At 39.9% G+C, this 17,663-nt stretch overlaps 1 protein-coding gene across 1 annotated transcript in view; it reads right to left on the bottom strand.

Moving 5' to 3' along the window:
- ttll12 (tubulin tyrosine ligase-like family, member 12) overlaps positions 1-11,411 on the bottom strand; it is a 73,119-nt gene extending 61,708 nt beyond the window's left edge. The window contains exons 1-2 of the mRNA XM_072377212.1: positions 11,135-11,411; positions 4,122-4,279 (exon numbers count right to left, since the gene is read on the bottom strand). Coding sequence (XP_072233313.1) covers positions 4,122-4,279; positions 11,135-11,275 — 299 coding nt within the window. The 5' untranslated portion in view covers positions 11,276-11,411. The remainder of the gene's footprint in view (positions 1-4,121; positions 4,280-11,134) is intronic.
- Between the last annotated feature and the right edge of the window lie 6,252 nt (positions 11,412-17,663).

A 17,663-nucleotide genomic window follows, 5' to 3' on the forward strand; every position in this document is an offset into this window, starting at 1 on the left:
GCACAATAAAGTCTAATTTTAGAATTTTTTTTAGAATTTTACATTCCAGATTTTAAAAAAGAAAAAAGAAATACAATAATCCTCTATCTTTAATATAGCTAAGTATTTATGAACCTGATAGCGTAAAATAGGTCAATTCCCTTGGTAGGTAAAATGGACGGCATCTTGCCACTAAAAACTCCAGCTGTAATGAGCCGTAGGTATCGACGACCGAAACATAGACTGCACACCAGTCTATGTTGACACAAACTCAGAGCCCGCCACTGTGGGTCTTACTGGAGTTCTAACTGTTGCCCTCCACAGTAAACGGTGATAGTTTCTAGCTGAGGAGCTGTGTCGAGCACATTGACTGACTGGAGCCACGTTTCAGTGAAAATAAACACAGCAATTACACATTCAGGCTGTGTAGTCAGTTGGAGTCTGAGGTAGTCTAGTTTATTGTTCAGAGAGTGTATGTTGGCCAGTAGTACTTAGGGGAGAACTGGTCAGCTAGGGTTAGCCTTCAGTCCACAACATACACCTGGCTGCTAGCCCCGCTTCTGCGTCCTCTTGTGATGCTCCTCTCTTCGACAGCTCAGGTGACACAGGTGACACCAAGGATGGCATTTGTCTGTGCAGTGATCCCAGACCACATAGCTTCTCCGATAGTGGTGTCGGCATTCATTTCTCATTGTTGAGCAAAAAAAAAAATTACCCAATACTACTCCAATAAACCCTATTTTGAAATATACAGATATATATTTTTATAAATACAGTTATACATGATTTGAGGAAGATCAATGCAGCAGCAATTCCAGCAGACTCCAAGTGGTACACAGTGATTGATCTTTGTTCTGCTTATTTTTCTATCCTGGTACACAAGAATACACAGGATATGTTTGCATTTACATACAAACATGAGCAATATATTTTTAACCAGACTTCCAATGAGTTTGGTTGATTTGGCAACATTATATGCCACACCAGTTATAGTTTACTCTACCAGGGCCATATCACCTACATTGATGATATTGTTCTGGCGAGTCCCACGTGACAAGACTGTTTGTAGGACAGCTTAGTTCTTCTGAACTACCTTGCTGAAGGAGGACATAAAGCCTTCCTAGCAAAGATTAAATTTTATCAGTCAAGTGTGCATTATCTGGAATGTGTTTTGGAAGAAGGATGTCGGCATTTGTCACCAGAAAGAGCGAAAGCCATCATGAACTCAGATGCTGTCAGTCTTGGACCTTGTGAACTATTGCAGAGCGCGGCTGGTAGAATATGTTGTGTATGTTTTGCATGCAGCAACACTGAAAGAGAAACTTGATGCTGTGTAATGGGATGAGGACATGAGACATACCTTTCATCATCAACTATCATTTGTGCACTCCTCCCACACTCGGCCTCTCAGATTATAAACTGTCCTTTCCCCTCTATGTTACGAAGGATGGATTTCTTGTTTCGGCTGTTTTGGTGCAGATGTGTGGGGGTGCTATGAATGGATATAATATCGACTTAAATATGTGCCTGGAATAAAGCCAACTCTAGGCATACCTCTCAGTTAGGGCAACAACTCCCAGCACTCCAAAGCTGCATGGACAATGTCTCCACTCTCCTCCAGACAGATAAATGGACATCCAGGCTCCTGAAAAGGCTTGGATCAAGCCAGCCAAGTCATGCAACCTCTCAATCCAAAAGGGCCCAGGCCAAATAGGACATAGGTGGCATGCAGTGCACACTTCAAAATATGCCTAAAATAATGGACAACTTTGCACAACCTCTACATAACATAGTGATCAACATCGTGTGTGTTCAGCTGCAACATAGAATGTCTACCCATAGCAATAACTACCCACACAATTACTGATTTTTTTAAATTACTAATAATTGTTTTTCGTTAATTTTTCTGCAAAATAATTTCCTAATTTCCACTTTATTGATAGTTAGTTACATGCCTTTTGGCTGTAGACGCTAATTAAGTTGATTTCATCAGGGGTAACTGAATGGTTTTGAAAGGACCACTGTTTTCTGTTCATGAGAAGTTGGGTCGCAGAGGCAACAGGTTCAGGAGAGAAACCCAGACATTCCTCCCTTCAGCGACATTTCAACTTCTCCTGGGGGATCCCAAGGCGTTCCCAGGCAAGAAGGGATACGTAATCCTTCCAGCAAGTTTCGGATGTGCCTCCTCCCAGTTGGACATGCCCGGAAAACCTCTAAAGGGAGATGGCCAGGAGGCATTCTAACAAGAAGCCTGAACCATCTCAGCTGCCTCTTTTCAATGCAGAGGAGCAGCAGCTCTACTACAAACTATCAGAGGTTTCTAACTGTTCACAGGGAGTTTTCTCTTTCCACAGGCACCTTGTGCATGCTCAGGATGGTGGATTGGATCGGAGAGAAGTTTCAGCACAATCTGGTAGTTTCCTTAGCGCGACAATTATTTTATTATTGGATCTGTATGAAATGGACCATTTTGAAATTAATCAATTTGATTTGATGGGACCATGATTGTAGTAGAATGAATCGGATTCCGATTGGCTTCAACTGGAATGTATCTTTAAAGTGCGTTGAGATGACATTGTTGCAATTTGCCGCTATATCAATAAAACTGAATTGAATTGAGGGCTGCACAGTGGTTAGCACCTTTGCCTGTTTTGTTTGTTTCTATGTGGCCCTGTGATGGATTGGCAGCCTGTTCAGGATGTACCCCGCCTTTTGCCCAATGATAGCTCCAGCCCTTCACAATCCTGAATGGGATTAAGTGGGTATAGAAAATGGATGAAAGGATGAATTGAATTGAATTTAAATCATCAACAAAAAAATAAAATAACAAAATAAAACAGTACTCAACTAAAAACTATTGCATTGAAGTTTTATGGGGTTTTTTTTCCCCTCAGGCAGTCATCCGAATATATTTAATTGGAACAGCAATCCATGACTGCTTCTTTTTCACCCACTGACTTTGTTTTCTTCTCTTTAGGTGGTAGTGATGGTTCATGTGTGACTTTCCTGTACATAAATACCATTTGCTTCAACAGGTTTCTTACATTTCAGTCACAAACATTGACTCCTGTTTTTGTTTTTCATGTCTTTCTTCAGCCACTATCTTTAAACTGTAGAAATCATTTGTAAATTACACTTTTGCATGCATTTGTTTTAGAAATACAAAATACAAAGTGATTCCATCATTTACTTCATACGATTGAGTGATCATGCTTAATCTATTCCATCTGAAAAAAAAAAGCCAAAATTCATAACGATTGTATTAAATATTTTCAAGGTTTTATAAAGCCAGAATGTTCACTTATACAATTAAATCGTTTTGTGTCATGCTGTTGTCATTTTTTCTTTTTGGAAAAAAAAATAAAAATAACAACCTCAATGAGGTCCATCGAGTGTGGGGATTCCATTATTTTTACCAGGGATTTTACTATCCATTATAACCCCAACTTTAAAATAGTTGTATTCTACAGTGCTGACTAGAATCTTATTCGAACATCCATTTTTAAGGTTTAAAAAAAAAATACAAACAAAGGACATCAGTGTCAAACACACAATTGTTTCTGTCCTTTGCCAAAGACAAATATAATCTATTATCCTAAAATAAGACTATCTGGCTTTGGGTTACACAGAGTAAGGTATTCAGTTCTACAAGAACACAAGTAAAAAAAATACTATTCAACAGGACCTTCTTACCAACATGCATTGCTTCAGGACCATCAAACATCACATCAATTCAGCATTGCATAGCACCACATTAACTGAATACACCTTCGCTCTCTTCCTCTCTCTTTCTTAAAACATCTCTGCAGCAGCAAATATACGCACACAAATATACACACTTCCTTTTTCTGTGATGTTGGTTGAAGGTCCGTCACATTGTTTAAGACATAACGCCCGGATGTGCACAGATCACATTTTTGGGCTCATGACTAATGAATATATAAACATTTTTATAAACAACAGAATGAATTTAAGTATGAAAGATTTTCCTGAGTACTAAATATAACTCACAAATGTTCAAAATGAAGGCAGCCAAAAGGCAAAATGAGCTAGGGCAATTGAACCACATTCGACAATCTCATGGAATGGAAAAAACACTAGGGGCACCACTTTTGGCAACTTTTGGCATTTAGTGCCCTTACCTGTTCGGTTCAGAGACTTGCAGCCCACTCTCCCGGGTAACCACAGCTTTGCAACTGATCACAGTTCCAGGATTGTCCATCTTACTCTCCTCATTTTCTCCATTTTCCTCTTCCTGTTGGACCTGCATTATTCCAAAAACCTCCCCCGCATCATATATCTACGACAGAGAGAATGGTATCATGAGCATCCTTGTGCCATTACCAGATAGGATAGAACAATTTGTGTACCTCATCTTTGTACTCAATCCAATGTGCCAGATGAACACTTGAACGCAGTATATATCAAATACACTTGGTAGCACTAGTGTTAACATAATACTATAATGTTCCTGTGATTCTAGATAGTTTGCTCACTGTCAATTTTATGCACATCTTTGTAACAACGCTGAAGTTGGCTTCCGATTCACAGCTTGACTAGGTCCAGTATGAAAACCACAACAGTAAGACAGAACAAACCTGGATTGAATTATACTAAAGAGGGGATAGATTATTTATAACACAATTTGTGATTTGAAAAATTTTCCTTGTAAAAAAACAAAAACAAAAAACACTACATAGGAAAACGAAAAACATTCATGCATTTGACTTTATAATTACATACAAGATTATTCATTGCATGGTGGTTTTGTTCATCTTCATCTCTCTCTTACTTTTCATCAAGCCATTTTTCTTACTACTCTCAGAGCCTTTATTGTTGCTTATATTAGATATGTCATAATTCAACTATTAGCATATCCTATTTTGCACTGTTGAGAAATGTCTTCATTTTAAAGTTGTGCTTTCATAATCTAGAAAAGCTGTGTACATACACATACATGTCTGTAATTTTGATCTTACATTTTATCACTCTACTCTGGAGCTACTAGAATACTACACATTTCTAATTGGTGATATTAAACATAGTATCTATGTTACAACATCTTAAAAGGAAGTGTCATTCTCAACAATAACCACTTGAAAATATGACGTAATACTCAACCCCCCCAGGACAACTTCAACATTCCAGAAAGATAGAATCGTGAATGTAATACTTGAAACTAATTTGGTTTTATGTCATATTTGTCTGGCCAGGTATAGGGCTACTTCCAGCCCTATACAGAGCCTTATAGCCCAGGAAAATTTGATGGATTATATTCAAATCAATGTCTTTACTTTTGAAGAGCTGAAATAGCACACAAAGGCAAAATACTAAGGGTTAGTACAAGAGTAGTTTAGATGACAAGAGTAGTGAACTGGAATATAACCAAGAAATTCGTTAAAAAAATTGGTCAGAAAAGGCAAAACAAAAAAGGAAAAAAATAATTGAAATATATCATGAATAAAGACAGACAAACATAAATATGGGGTAATTTCATAGAATTTTTGCACTGAACAGAAATTATATAGTTGGATTTAGATTGCCTTTTTTAGCCAAAAATTGTTAATCATTTACTTTAATCTTGATAGGTGTGATAAGTCGATGGACTGAGAAATAATACATTTGACCCAAATGTTAATTAAAACTTCGAGCAAATCAAAGTACTTTGGAATCAGTTTACTTTGTTAGCAGGGATAATCTAGGACACTGAAAGGTTTACCAAATTATGGATTATGGAGGGAGCGGGAAAAAAACACTTGGACCAAAAAGGAAAATATTTTTTTATCTTCCATCCATCCATTTTCTATACCCGCTTAATTCGTCGGTCGGGTCGTGAAGGAGGCTGGAGCGAGAGGCGGGGTACACCCTGGTCAGGTCGCCAGTCCATCACAGGGCCACACGGAGACAAACAACCACACACACACACACACACCTAAGGACAATTTTAGAGACACCAATTCAATTCAATTCAGTTTTATTTATATAGTGCCAAATTACAACAATTGTCATCCCAAGGCACTTAAATAATATAGTCCAATTCAAGCCAATTGGAATTCAATTCATTGTAATCATAATCCAATGAAATGGAAAGTGTTAAATATGGTGTTAAAACGGTTTGGTCAGCTATACTAGAAATGCACTGTACAAGCAGGCTAATGTCTATTTACTGCTTTTTAGATAAAAGAACATGAGAACAAAATCAAATGGTGAAGAATCTTGTAAGTAATACCAAAGTAAAATGTTCTATGTTGTGTGACGCATTAGATCCTCATGCAAATAAAGACATTGAGAGACGAGGACTTCTGCAATTAATTTATTTTTTAAACAAGAAAAGGTTTCACAAAATGTCACAGTTTTTTAATAATCTATACCCTCTGTAGAATAGTCCAATCTCTAACTTTTTTCATACAGGACTTAATGTACAGTGATCAGGGTCTCTGGAGGTTTCAACAAGTCAAATTTAAGACTTTAATTATGATTATTTTATTTTTTTTTCTTTATTAAACCTTTATTTCATCAGGCAAGCAATTTAAGAACAAGTTTTTATTTACAAATACGGCCTGAGGCCAAAGAGTAAAGGCTCTTTGAAGGGAAAAGGGAGAGGGGGTCCTACAACATAAAACAAATTACAATAACAGACAACAATTAAAAGTAAACACAATACAATAAAACATTAAACGATGAGGCACAGCAAGTAGGCATGTTCAACAGGTGCAGGAGTCGGCTATTATGTCTGATACATTTTGTTTGAAATCAGTGAAAGAGGTGAAGATAGTGAGCTTAAGAGTGTTTTGTAAATTGTTCCAGTCATTGGCTGCAGCAAAATGGAAGGCGCTACGTCCGAAGCTGGTACAGACTTTAGGGACAGCAAGTTTGACAAATTTGCTAGACCGTAGGTTGAAAACAGAGTGAGAGATGTGCAGAAGGGAAGAAAGAGGGTGTTAAGCCAAGTATGGATTTGTAGAGAAATTGAAACCAGTGATGGAGACGTCTGGTGTGGGGGGGGGGGTGTCCAGTTCACTAATTTATACAGGTCGCAGTGGTGGGTTGTGAAAGGAGCACCTGAAGCAAAACGGATGGCTGAATGGTGGAGAGTGTCCAGTTTACTGAGGATGAATTGTGGTGCCATCCTGTAGATGGTGTCGCCATAGTCAAATATGGGCAGGATGGTCATTTTGACAAGTATGTGTTTGGCAGTACGGGTGAAAGAAGCCTTGTTCCGATACAGGAAGCTCAGACGAGCTTTGACTTTTGACTGCAGGTGCTTTATATGGGTAGTGAAGGAAAGTGACGAGTCCAACCAGAGGCCAAGGTATTTGTAGCAGGTCACAAACTCAAGTTCAGACCCAGCACAGAGGATTTTTGGAGCAGTGCTGGGGTCATTTTTCTGGTCGAAAATGATGCATTTAGTTTTCTTAGTATTAGGAAGGAGAAGGAGGCTATGAAAATACTGCTCAATCGAGGTGAGACTGAGCTTTAGTGTGGATGCCGCAGAGTGGAGAGAAGGGCCCTCAGAATATAGGATGGTATCATCTGTGTATAGGTGAATTTTGGATTTGCCAGCGTTCTTGTCTATGTCATTGATGTAAATGGAGAATAGCATTGGGCCTAGTATGGATACTTGGGGCACTCCTTTAGTGATGGTGAGAGGGTCAGATATAATGTTTTTAGTCTAGACTCTGTTTTTTTAAGTAGCTGGCAAACCATTCACAGGAGTGCAGTGACAGGCCAATGCCATGGAGCCTCTGCAGGAGTATGGAGTGGTTGACAGAATCAAACACTTTAGTGAGATCAATGAAAGCAGTGATACAGAACTTCTTGGAGTCTAATGAGGTGACAATATCATCCAGAACCTTCAGAGTAGCTGTGGTGCACCCATGGCCTGGCCGGAACCCAGACTGCACATCGGACAGGATGTTATTTGAGGCCATGAAGTGGCTTAGCTGTTTATGCGCCAATTTTTCTAAGACCTTTGCCAAACACGGCAAGATGGAAATAGGTCTGTAGCAATTGGGATCAGAGCCAGAGTGGGATGACTTGTGCAGATTTCCAGTCTTGAGGGAAAACAGACAGCCCCAGAGACATATTGAACAGCCTTGAGATGGGGACAGCAATGAAAGGAGCAGCAACCTATAGAAACATAGAATTGAGTTTATCAGAGCCAGCTGACTTGTTAAAATCCAGGTTGGTGAGCTCCTTTAAAACCTCAGAGATTAAGATGGGTCTGAAGGAAAAGATGTCAGCTATAGAGTTCATTGGTGGATGTGATGGACCAGCAGTAAAGGGCTTAACAGTAGAGACATGAGCCGAGCCAACAAAGTGTTGATTGAAAAGTGAGGCCATGCGAGACTTCTTGGTGACAACAGAGTCACCCAAAGTCATTATACTGGGGAATTGGGGAGTAGTGACTTTGGTCTCCATGGATTTGAAAGTTTTCCAAAACTTCTTAGCATCAGAGCCACAGGATGCAAATTTGTCCAGGAAATGAGTGATTTTGGCTTTTCTGACAGCCTGAGTGCATTTGTTTCTACATTGCCGAAAGGCAAGCCAATCAGCAGGAGTTTGGGAAGAACGGGCTTTTTTCCATAAGATGTATTTCTGGCAAATTAGTGTAGCCAAATCACGACAAAACCAGGGACTGAAGCGGTCCTTGATCCTGGATTTTCTGAGTGGGACATGTTTATTGATAATCTGGTTAAAAGGTTGACTTGAGGTAAGACCAGGCTGCCTCCATAGTAGTGAAGGAGTTAATTCTGTCCCACTTCACTGCAGCATTATCATGGAGAAAGGCTTCCAAGTTGAAATTCTTCAGGGAGCGTTGAAAAACAGTCCGAGGTGGGCGTTTAATTGGGGGGCCAGTGCGTATGCAGGCTAACACAGTGATCACTCAAGTCTTGACTAAAGACACCAGATTTGTAATTAGAGAGGGCATTAGTGAGGATGACATCTGTGAGTGTAGCAGATGAAGAAGATTTCAGATTATGTCTGGTGGGTTCAGATATAATTTGGAAGAGATTTAGGGCATCAAACTGTTGAGTGACTGTATCTGGGGGGGTTAAGCATGTCCCAATTAAGATCACCCAGGAGAATGAACTCTGAGGAGATATGCGGTGCCAGGAGTTCACTGAGTAGAGTAAGAGAACAGAGTGGAGCAGAGGCTGCAGATGTTAATGTGTAGGAAGCCCATAGACCTACGATCAGAGAAATCATTAAACGATAGCTTATGAACAGACTGATTAACAATAACCGGGCCTGGATTGGGATGAATGTTACCTGAGATAAAAAAAGTATGAGAATAATTAAAATATGCTTAAAAACAAAGTTAGAATGCATTTTTAAAATATATCCAGATTCTTTCATAGAGAATTTGGAAGGTATTGAAAATGGAGAGTCAATGAGTTGTTGCAGTAATATAAAGGAGTGCAGTGGGGAGTTTAACACAAACAGACTGGGAATTCCAATATTTTTAGATATCCAAAAAGTGTGATAATCCCTAGTCAATAGTCCTTTTCTTTACAGCTCTTTCACATTGGAATACAAAATGCTTCACCTAACTAAAAACACCAGAAGCCTCTATTGTTTAACTTTTTTTTTTTTTTGCTGCCGGTGATCCCCCTGCTTCATCAAAACACCGCAACGGAGCAATAACAGAAAAAAAGATGTCGTATGCCAACACACCGGGGCGCACGCACAACACACTAACTAGTTGTGCTCGATAAATTCTGATCGGGGTGCACAGGTACTTTAGTTCCATTTTGTTGTTATGTTATAGTGTCCTCAAAAATCGAAATAATTAAAAGCAAGACTGAAGTTTATGCATTTGTTTTAAATAAAAGGAACGTTAATACATTTTTAAGACCTTTCAAAATCTTATTTAAGACATTTTAAGATCATTTTAGACTATTTATGGCCTTAAATTCAAATGATTATATTTTAGACATTTTAAGACTTATTAATACCCCACGGATACCCTGAGTGTTGAGCAGTCCCGGTGCCAGAAAATAGTAACTGGCCAGGCAATTCATTGTTGTGGGCATAAACTATATATTAAATTAACTGAGACTTTTTTCATGAGAGAACAAATTCCTTTTTCCTTGGGCTATGTTGAAATAGACCGTGTATAGAATACTATAAAACAGTATTTCCTTTGACAGATTTAAAAAAAATTAAAAAAATTTTTAAAAAAACTTACGCACACTTAAAATTTGATTCTGATATTAGTTGTTACCTGACAAATTTGACAGGACATTTAATTTCCGAATAGTAAAGTTAGTCTTGTAATCTCAACCAACAATTACAACCTAGCACACATTAATAGAATAGATTTGTTTCATTCAAGACCTTAGGGTGTTTATCAGTGAAAACAAGCAGTGAACTGGCCCTTTTCACAAATCCCAAATAAGCCTATTGATAATTCTATACCCTTAGTAGAATAATTTAGTTCAAAATTGACTACTTAACCTAACTATTGTGTTTATCATACAGGACATATTCTGGTTTGATCTGCATGCAGAAAAAAAGCAGATATATGCATATGCCTTGCCTCCGATTCGGCACTTAAGGGGAAAGTTAAGGGGAAATTAACTTATCGTGCAGTGCGACTGTTTGTCCACCGATTGACTGTTTTTTGTGTAACTTCTTGCTGTGAAAACCTTTTAGACATTTTAGGCAAGACATCAGCTTTGCCTGACACGTACTACTGTATCTGTGTAACTTTTATTCTATTTATGAAAATGCTAAAGGAGAGATTTCACCGTTTTTGTTTTATACAAAGACCACATTAGACTAGGTACACATCCAAAACCACTGTATCCAGACTTCTCAAATCTGGACTAGATTATCATACAAAGGCTACACATTCTTTAAAACTCTTAGATTCAAAACAGTCTCAGATTTTTTAAACTTCTATATTTGTGAAAATGCAATAAAGACACATTTCAGCGTTTTTTCAGCATATTGGCCACACCATTGCCGAATCGGAGGATGGCGAATCGGAAGCCAAATTCAACGTCGTATCTACGGGTTAACTGGCAAGCGTAGCACCAATAGAAATGTCATGTAGTCCAAGTGAAGAGGCTACGGGGAAAGAATGACGCAAATAAAGCAGTTTTTCGGCAAGCAGTGTTTTTGGCACTACACCGCCACACAAACAGACCTCGTTGGTGATTTTGTGATGTAGGTTCCTCCAATACATCTGGGGAATCCCCGAGGACTGAAGGGCTCCGGCGTGAAGCGCCACGAAGGTCTGGAACTCCGCATCTTCGGCCTCACTCAAAATTTCCGGGTTTGTTGACATAGCTATGTCAAAATATTACTCATGTGTTAGCCACATCAGAAAAGACACGCTCAGTTAGCTGCTGCTGTAGTATTCTTCTTCTTCTTATTCTGTGGAGATTTACGGCAGCTGGCGTCCTAATAGTTGCACTACTGCCATCTTCTGGAGTTACTTCTCTATTCCTGCCGCTGTGTCCCCTCCTCTGCATGCTCATTGGTGCTCCATTGGGCACGTGAAGCTACGTTTACTTGTCGTCCTGATGTAAGCAGAATCATCCTTTTCTTGAATCATAACTTCTGATGTCCTTCATTGGAAAAGGATGTAAGAGAATATGTAGCAGCCTGCAGAGTGTGTTTGTGCCGTTTGCAAACCCGACCAGTTATGATGAGACCTTGTTCACTTATAGCCTTGGATTTTGTTACAGGCTTGCCTCCTTAACAGGATAAAACAACCATGCTTTCCATTGTAAATTATCTAAGTCTGCACATTTTATCACTCTAGAGTAACTACAGAAATTGCCAACCTTCAAGTGGAGTGCACTTTCAGATTACATGGAATTCTCATCAAAATAGTTTGACCACAGTTCACTTCTTCAGTATGGAATGTGGCTCTTTCATCCTTCTGCTGCAGCTCCCTGTAGCTTGTTTAAAATTTTTGTTACTCAAAATGTGCTTTGCAACCATCAATGTGTGACACCCACCAGCACGCTGTAATGACTGCACTTTGACAAATCCCACACTGATCGCACTGGTTGTGTTTTGAGTTCCAGGTGGGGCTGAGCAAGTGTAGTGTCTGATACTTAACAGACATTCAAAAGAGCGTCGGGGACAGTGTGTCCCAGGTAAGAGATGCATATAGTCAAACATGAGCATTTTGAGACTATCTTCAATCTCAGTATGCAAATAATATAACTTGCCATACACATTCATTTTGAACACGGTACCGTCTTTATGTGTCAACATATCCTGTCCTTGTTTAAATGTGACTGTTGCTCCAAAAGCGGTGGCTGATTTCACCGAAAAAAATGTCTTGAGGGTAAGATGTTATGAACAATGTGTCTCTCAGTGTTGCTCTGCATCGTTGTCCAGTATTGTCTATCAGGAACACCTCTGCATTTCCCTTTCGTTGAGCCACACCCCTACACAGGGTGCCATCTGCCAGCTTTACACAGTGCGTCTCCAGCTTGAAATTGTCATCAAAACTTTTAAACTTGGCTATATCAGTAATGATGTGGGAAGTAGCTCCAGTGTCAACCATCAAACCCTTTTCTATGATGCTGTGCACTGGCTGCTGTTGGACCCCGATGTCTGCGTCCTTGATCTTGAAGGCGTAATCCGCTACTGCTGCTCCAGATCCGTTGCCGCTCTCATCTGCGACCTTCCTTGCTCCATCTTGTTTATCTTTACTTCTACAAGTGGCATCATTGTGGGTGTCACTCTTACTGCACCGCGTCTTTCGCTGACATGTTTTTGCTCGGTGACCCTTTATGCCACACTTGAAGCATAATGTCAACATCTTCATTTCTCCTGTCTCATGCACTTGACTTGGTGGGTCTCGCCACAGTGTTCATCACATCAGCGCTGGACGCCGCTGCAGTTAGCTTTTCAGTGGCTTCAAAAATACATAGCTTTGTTTTGAACTCTGCAAATGTTATATTGTCGTCATTATGAGCTAAATGTATTACAAATGGCTTAAAACTTTCAGGCAGCCCTTTCAAAACCATAGCAATCAGCAGCCCATCTCCTAAAGTTTCACCTGCGTTCCGCAGCGCTGTAATGGTGGTCTCCGCCCTAATGACATAGTCTATAACCGTCTCGCTGCTCGTCTTCTGAAGCGATGTCAGCATGGTGTATAGGTTGATAATGCGGGGTTTTCCCCTCCGGCATAATAATCCCGTAATATTTTCAGTGCGTTTCTTCCACTGTCTGGCACATCTCTCATAATTAATGAGAGGCTTTTATCATCCAAAAACTGAATCATCTCGGCATAGGCGTCAGCGTTCTTCTTAACGTCTGCCGCCCTCTCTTCTTGGCTGTTGGGTTCTCCCAGCACCGTATTCTTTAATCCTAATAAATGCAAACGTCCCAGCACTTTAGTCTCCCACAGTTCATACTTGGTCTCATCTCCGTCGAACATGAGCCGAGGCAGCCTGCTTGCTCTTCGCCATTCCATGATGCTATCTGTTAGTCGTTAGCACGCTGTTCGCGATTAAACATCCAAAACTTTTCTTCGAGTTGCTCCTGGGCCCATAACCTGTTGAGCTTCGCAGCTTTTACCGGGGGCTCACACCAAAAGCGTCGTGAGCGTCGTGAGCGTCATGAGCTTCAAGAGTTGAGAAAGGCTCAACTTTATGCAAATGAGCAGTGACGCTACGTGACGACAGCCAATTACGGCCGATCTGGATTCCGAAGGCAGAAAAAAGGCGGGAAAAAAAGGCGAAAAAAAGGTGGAAAAAAGCGGAAAACGGCAGAGCGCAAACACAAAGAAGGCTGCCAAGAGTACGATCCATGGTGAAAGAAGAAACCGATGTATGGATGGATTATTATATATATATGCTAGTTGCTATACATATAAGCCCCGCCCCTTTGGCCGCTTCCGGCTTCTCTGGCCGCTTCCGGCGGCAGAAGAAGTACAAGCGGCGGGTTGTGAGCGTCATGAGCGGCTGTGGTCGGTTCCTCTCGCTGAACTCGGAGAATAAGCCGACGGAGGCAAAGATATTATTTAGCTTCTTTTAGCATATTTGTTTGACACTAGCACACACCCATTTCTTGTGTCATGAAGGAATGAACTTGCAACTTACGCCATATAGAAAAAATAAAAAAATAAAACTGGGCGTGGCTTAAACAAAACGTGATGACACAGCATGAGCTTCTGGTCTTTACGCTTAAGACCCACTGTAGTGAAAACAAGATATTACATCTACATAAACAGCAGTACAATCACATCACCACACATTAACACAGTCTTATGTTGTGTGTCTCATAACAACTGAGTACACTAAATAAAAGAATGTTTCTTAACATCTGTTTTACCAAATAGGTGAAGGTTTTACCCTACTTAATAGGAGAACCACCCACAGTGCGGGAGAGATTGCATTGGACTTATAGGCTTTGAAGATCTCTCCAGATTTGATGCATCATTCTGGAATTCTGAAACTGACCTGGTTGGCAAAAAAAGTTTTCTGCGTTCAACCAAGTCTGTGTCAACAGAGTTCTTCCTGTACCATCTACACATCGGCTGGTTGACGATTGCGGGAAAAAATCTCGAGCATGCGCAGAACGCTCGATCCTACTGTCGTCTCCAGGCACGTTAAGTGGGCAATCGGATCGAGTTATCCCAGGGTCTTAATTCGATCGCAAGTAACCCGATCCAATTTCTTGTTGAATTAAGCTTGTTACATGAGGTGAATAACTAAATTTTATTGTAATTTAGCCATTAATCCGATCTGATCCGAGTGTTTCAGGTTGAAGACCCTTGAACAAGACTAATAAAAACAGGAGTTCCTGATTAAAAACAAATAATCCCAGAACACAAACCATAATTCCAACCAAAATGCCAGCAATTTAAAACAGTACTATGCTGAGAATACGCTGATGTTGACTTCCGATTTACAGCTTCTAATTTGTTAAAGGGATTGTCACAGTCTGCTCTTTCAGTCTATGTTTTATCGGTCACAGTTTGTTTAATCATGGTTTCAGTTATGTTCTAGTCCTGTTTTTCCCCTGCCACCTCGGTTCACTCAAGTCACCTGGCTCATTGTTCACCCGTTTTGTAAATAAACCTTTTGATTTTGGAAAAGAACTGCATCTGGGTCCTACCTCTCCGAACCGTGACAGGGATGGGCATGAAGGGCCATTTCACTGCATTTTGATCACCCTAAACTTGGTCCTGTATGGAAACTACAATAGTTACACTGCTCAAATCTGGATGGAATTATTCTAAAGAGGCTGTAGATTAATTAATACCTTGTTTAGGATTTGTGAAAATGCAGAACAGGGCCATTTTACTGCTTTTTTTGTATTCTGATCACTCTAAACTAGGTCCTGTATGAAACTACAGCCCTTTAGACTGTCTGAATGTGATTACCTGCCATTGTAATAAGATTCAAAATTGTCTATTCAGCTCAAGTTTATTTCCATTTGCCATTTTACTAGTCACGTCAAGAAAATAAATAAATAAATCACCTTCACTTGCATTGGTCAGATAACTTAAAGGTTCTCTGAGAAACCAACAATGCTTCAAGAAAATAGACACCTGGTTGCATCGGAACAGGGAAGTAATTACAAAGAAAAGCTGAGCCATATACAAAATTATTTTTTGAAAAAGATAATAAAACCTGGTGTTATGTTTCAGGGAACTTGATTATTGTCAAATCTGGAAAATTTCAGATCCACACATCACATTTTGCCTTGGATGATTTAAACTTTTCGTTCTAAAATTACAGACGGCTATTGTCAGCACTTGGTAGAATATCTAAAGAAAATTAAAAAGGTCTAAAACATGAGAAAAGGTAACTTGAAGGGACAGAGACATAATTTGGAGACAGTTATTCTGCAGTACCTTGCACAGGCAGAACACAAGTCTGGGATGGATGTAAGCAGCATAAAATGGCCATCCACAGCCTGTTCAAGACCCATAACCAGACCATTAACATGTGAGAATCTGCAATGCCATGTCACAAACTTCTGTCGGTGTGTTTCCAAAACTCACCCAAACCACCAGTCAGTGTTTTACTATGCACTTTGCATTTCATGTCAGTCTACAACCAAAACTGTGGGTCTTGTTGCTGAAATGCTTTCATCTGATCAAACGACATCTACAATCCTGCACTGGTTAACTTGCTTGCATCGCAACTGCAACAAGATATTTCAAAAAGACTTGAAACCCCAAAAAGTTGAAACTGATTTAATCTGGGCCATGATACATGCAGTAGTTCAGGTGTTTAACTAACTGAGTCTTCAGGAATATCTGAAGCTTCCAGTTGTGCCAGGGGAAAGAGAGTTCAGTTGACAGTTAGACATCTCTGTGCTGCTCACATGCTGAAGCTGGTAAGCATGACGTTGTCAAAAATGCAAAGCAAAAAGAATACAAAACATTTTTTTCCAATCCCATTTTGCCCTCCTTCAAAATGTCACATTTGATCAGATTGTTACTATTACAAAGGATGTGGTATATGTATTTTTATCAAGAAATGACACAAAGGGGTAAAATAAACATCTCTCAGTATTGAAGCATGCCATTCAGACACAGAAAACAGACAAAATCAAAGTGGAGAATACAGATGAGGACCGAAGCCCAGGGGACTTTGGTGACTGGCAAAAATCTCTCAAAATCATCCCCATTCTTTGCTCCTATCGAAAGAGTTGTCAGGCAGGCGCAGCAAGAACCTGAGAAGGAGAACCACTCAGATGCAATTGGCCCACTAAGTCCTTTTTACTGTGAATCACATCAATGTGATTATGCTGGTACTGTTCCTCTTTGGACAGGTCTTATGTTGACAGCTCTTGGAAAAACTCGAGACAGTAATGCTGTTGTTGAGAACTGGTTCCGCACTACAAAAACAGTCACTTTCAAAGCAAAATCCCATAGAAGAGCAGGCGATTTTCTCCAGGTTCAGCATGAGTTTGTGGTGGGAAGACTGAAGAGAATTACACTTATGAAAAAAAAAGGTGCCTCCATTGGACTCTAACCCTGAAGACACGCAGAACATTTAGGGTCCTCTTATGGAAGTTTTCAGTCGCTTCCTTCCTAATACCTCTGATGAGCAATGAAATCGAGAACTGAATTAACACCATTCAGCGGCAATAGTATGAAAAGATACAAACAAAAGGAACCCAGAGCATTTATACCTGAGGAGGGGGCTTTGTTCTTTAGGTGTGTAACCACACCTCCAGGAGGGGCTGGATGCAGTCTTGATGATAATTAAGAAACAGGAGGTTAAAACAATTATCTTGTCGGAGTGTTAATTAAGAGGTATATAGTTTAAAATAATTAGCATGTCTGGGTAATACAAATGGTTAATGTGGATTAGAGAGTTTGTTAGTCCTGAGACATAAAATTTACCATCACAGTCCACAGGAGCATCCCCTGACACAAGAGGAGCAATGAAGAGAGTGTACATCTCGTAAGAGAAAATCAAAGTACTACAGTTCTCCAATTTGGAGTACCCCTCCAACAAAAAAAAAAAGGCAGACTATCTGCCCAAAAACAAAAGCAAGGAAATATTTAACACTCTGCACCACAAATACAACAGGGATGCTGTCCACAGTGGGGGGAACGTCGAACATCAGACAAGCAGTAACAATGACTAACACTTGTACAGTTGACAACCTCCTCTACACAATGCATTTGGCGATTAAAAGACCAGGCATTGAAAACGAACTTCAGCAAAATTCAAGTATAGACTTGT

This window comes from Leuresthes tenuis, unplaced genomic scaffold (genome assembly GCF_036924035.1).
Source record: "Leuresthes tenuis unplaced genomic scaffold, fLeuTen1.0.hap1 SCAF_23, whole genome shotgun sequence".
NCBI classification, from domain to species: Eukaryota; Metazoa; Chordata; class Actinopteri; order Atheriniformes; family Atherinopsidae; genus Leuresthes; species Leuresthes tenuis.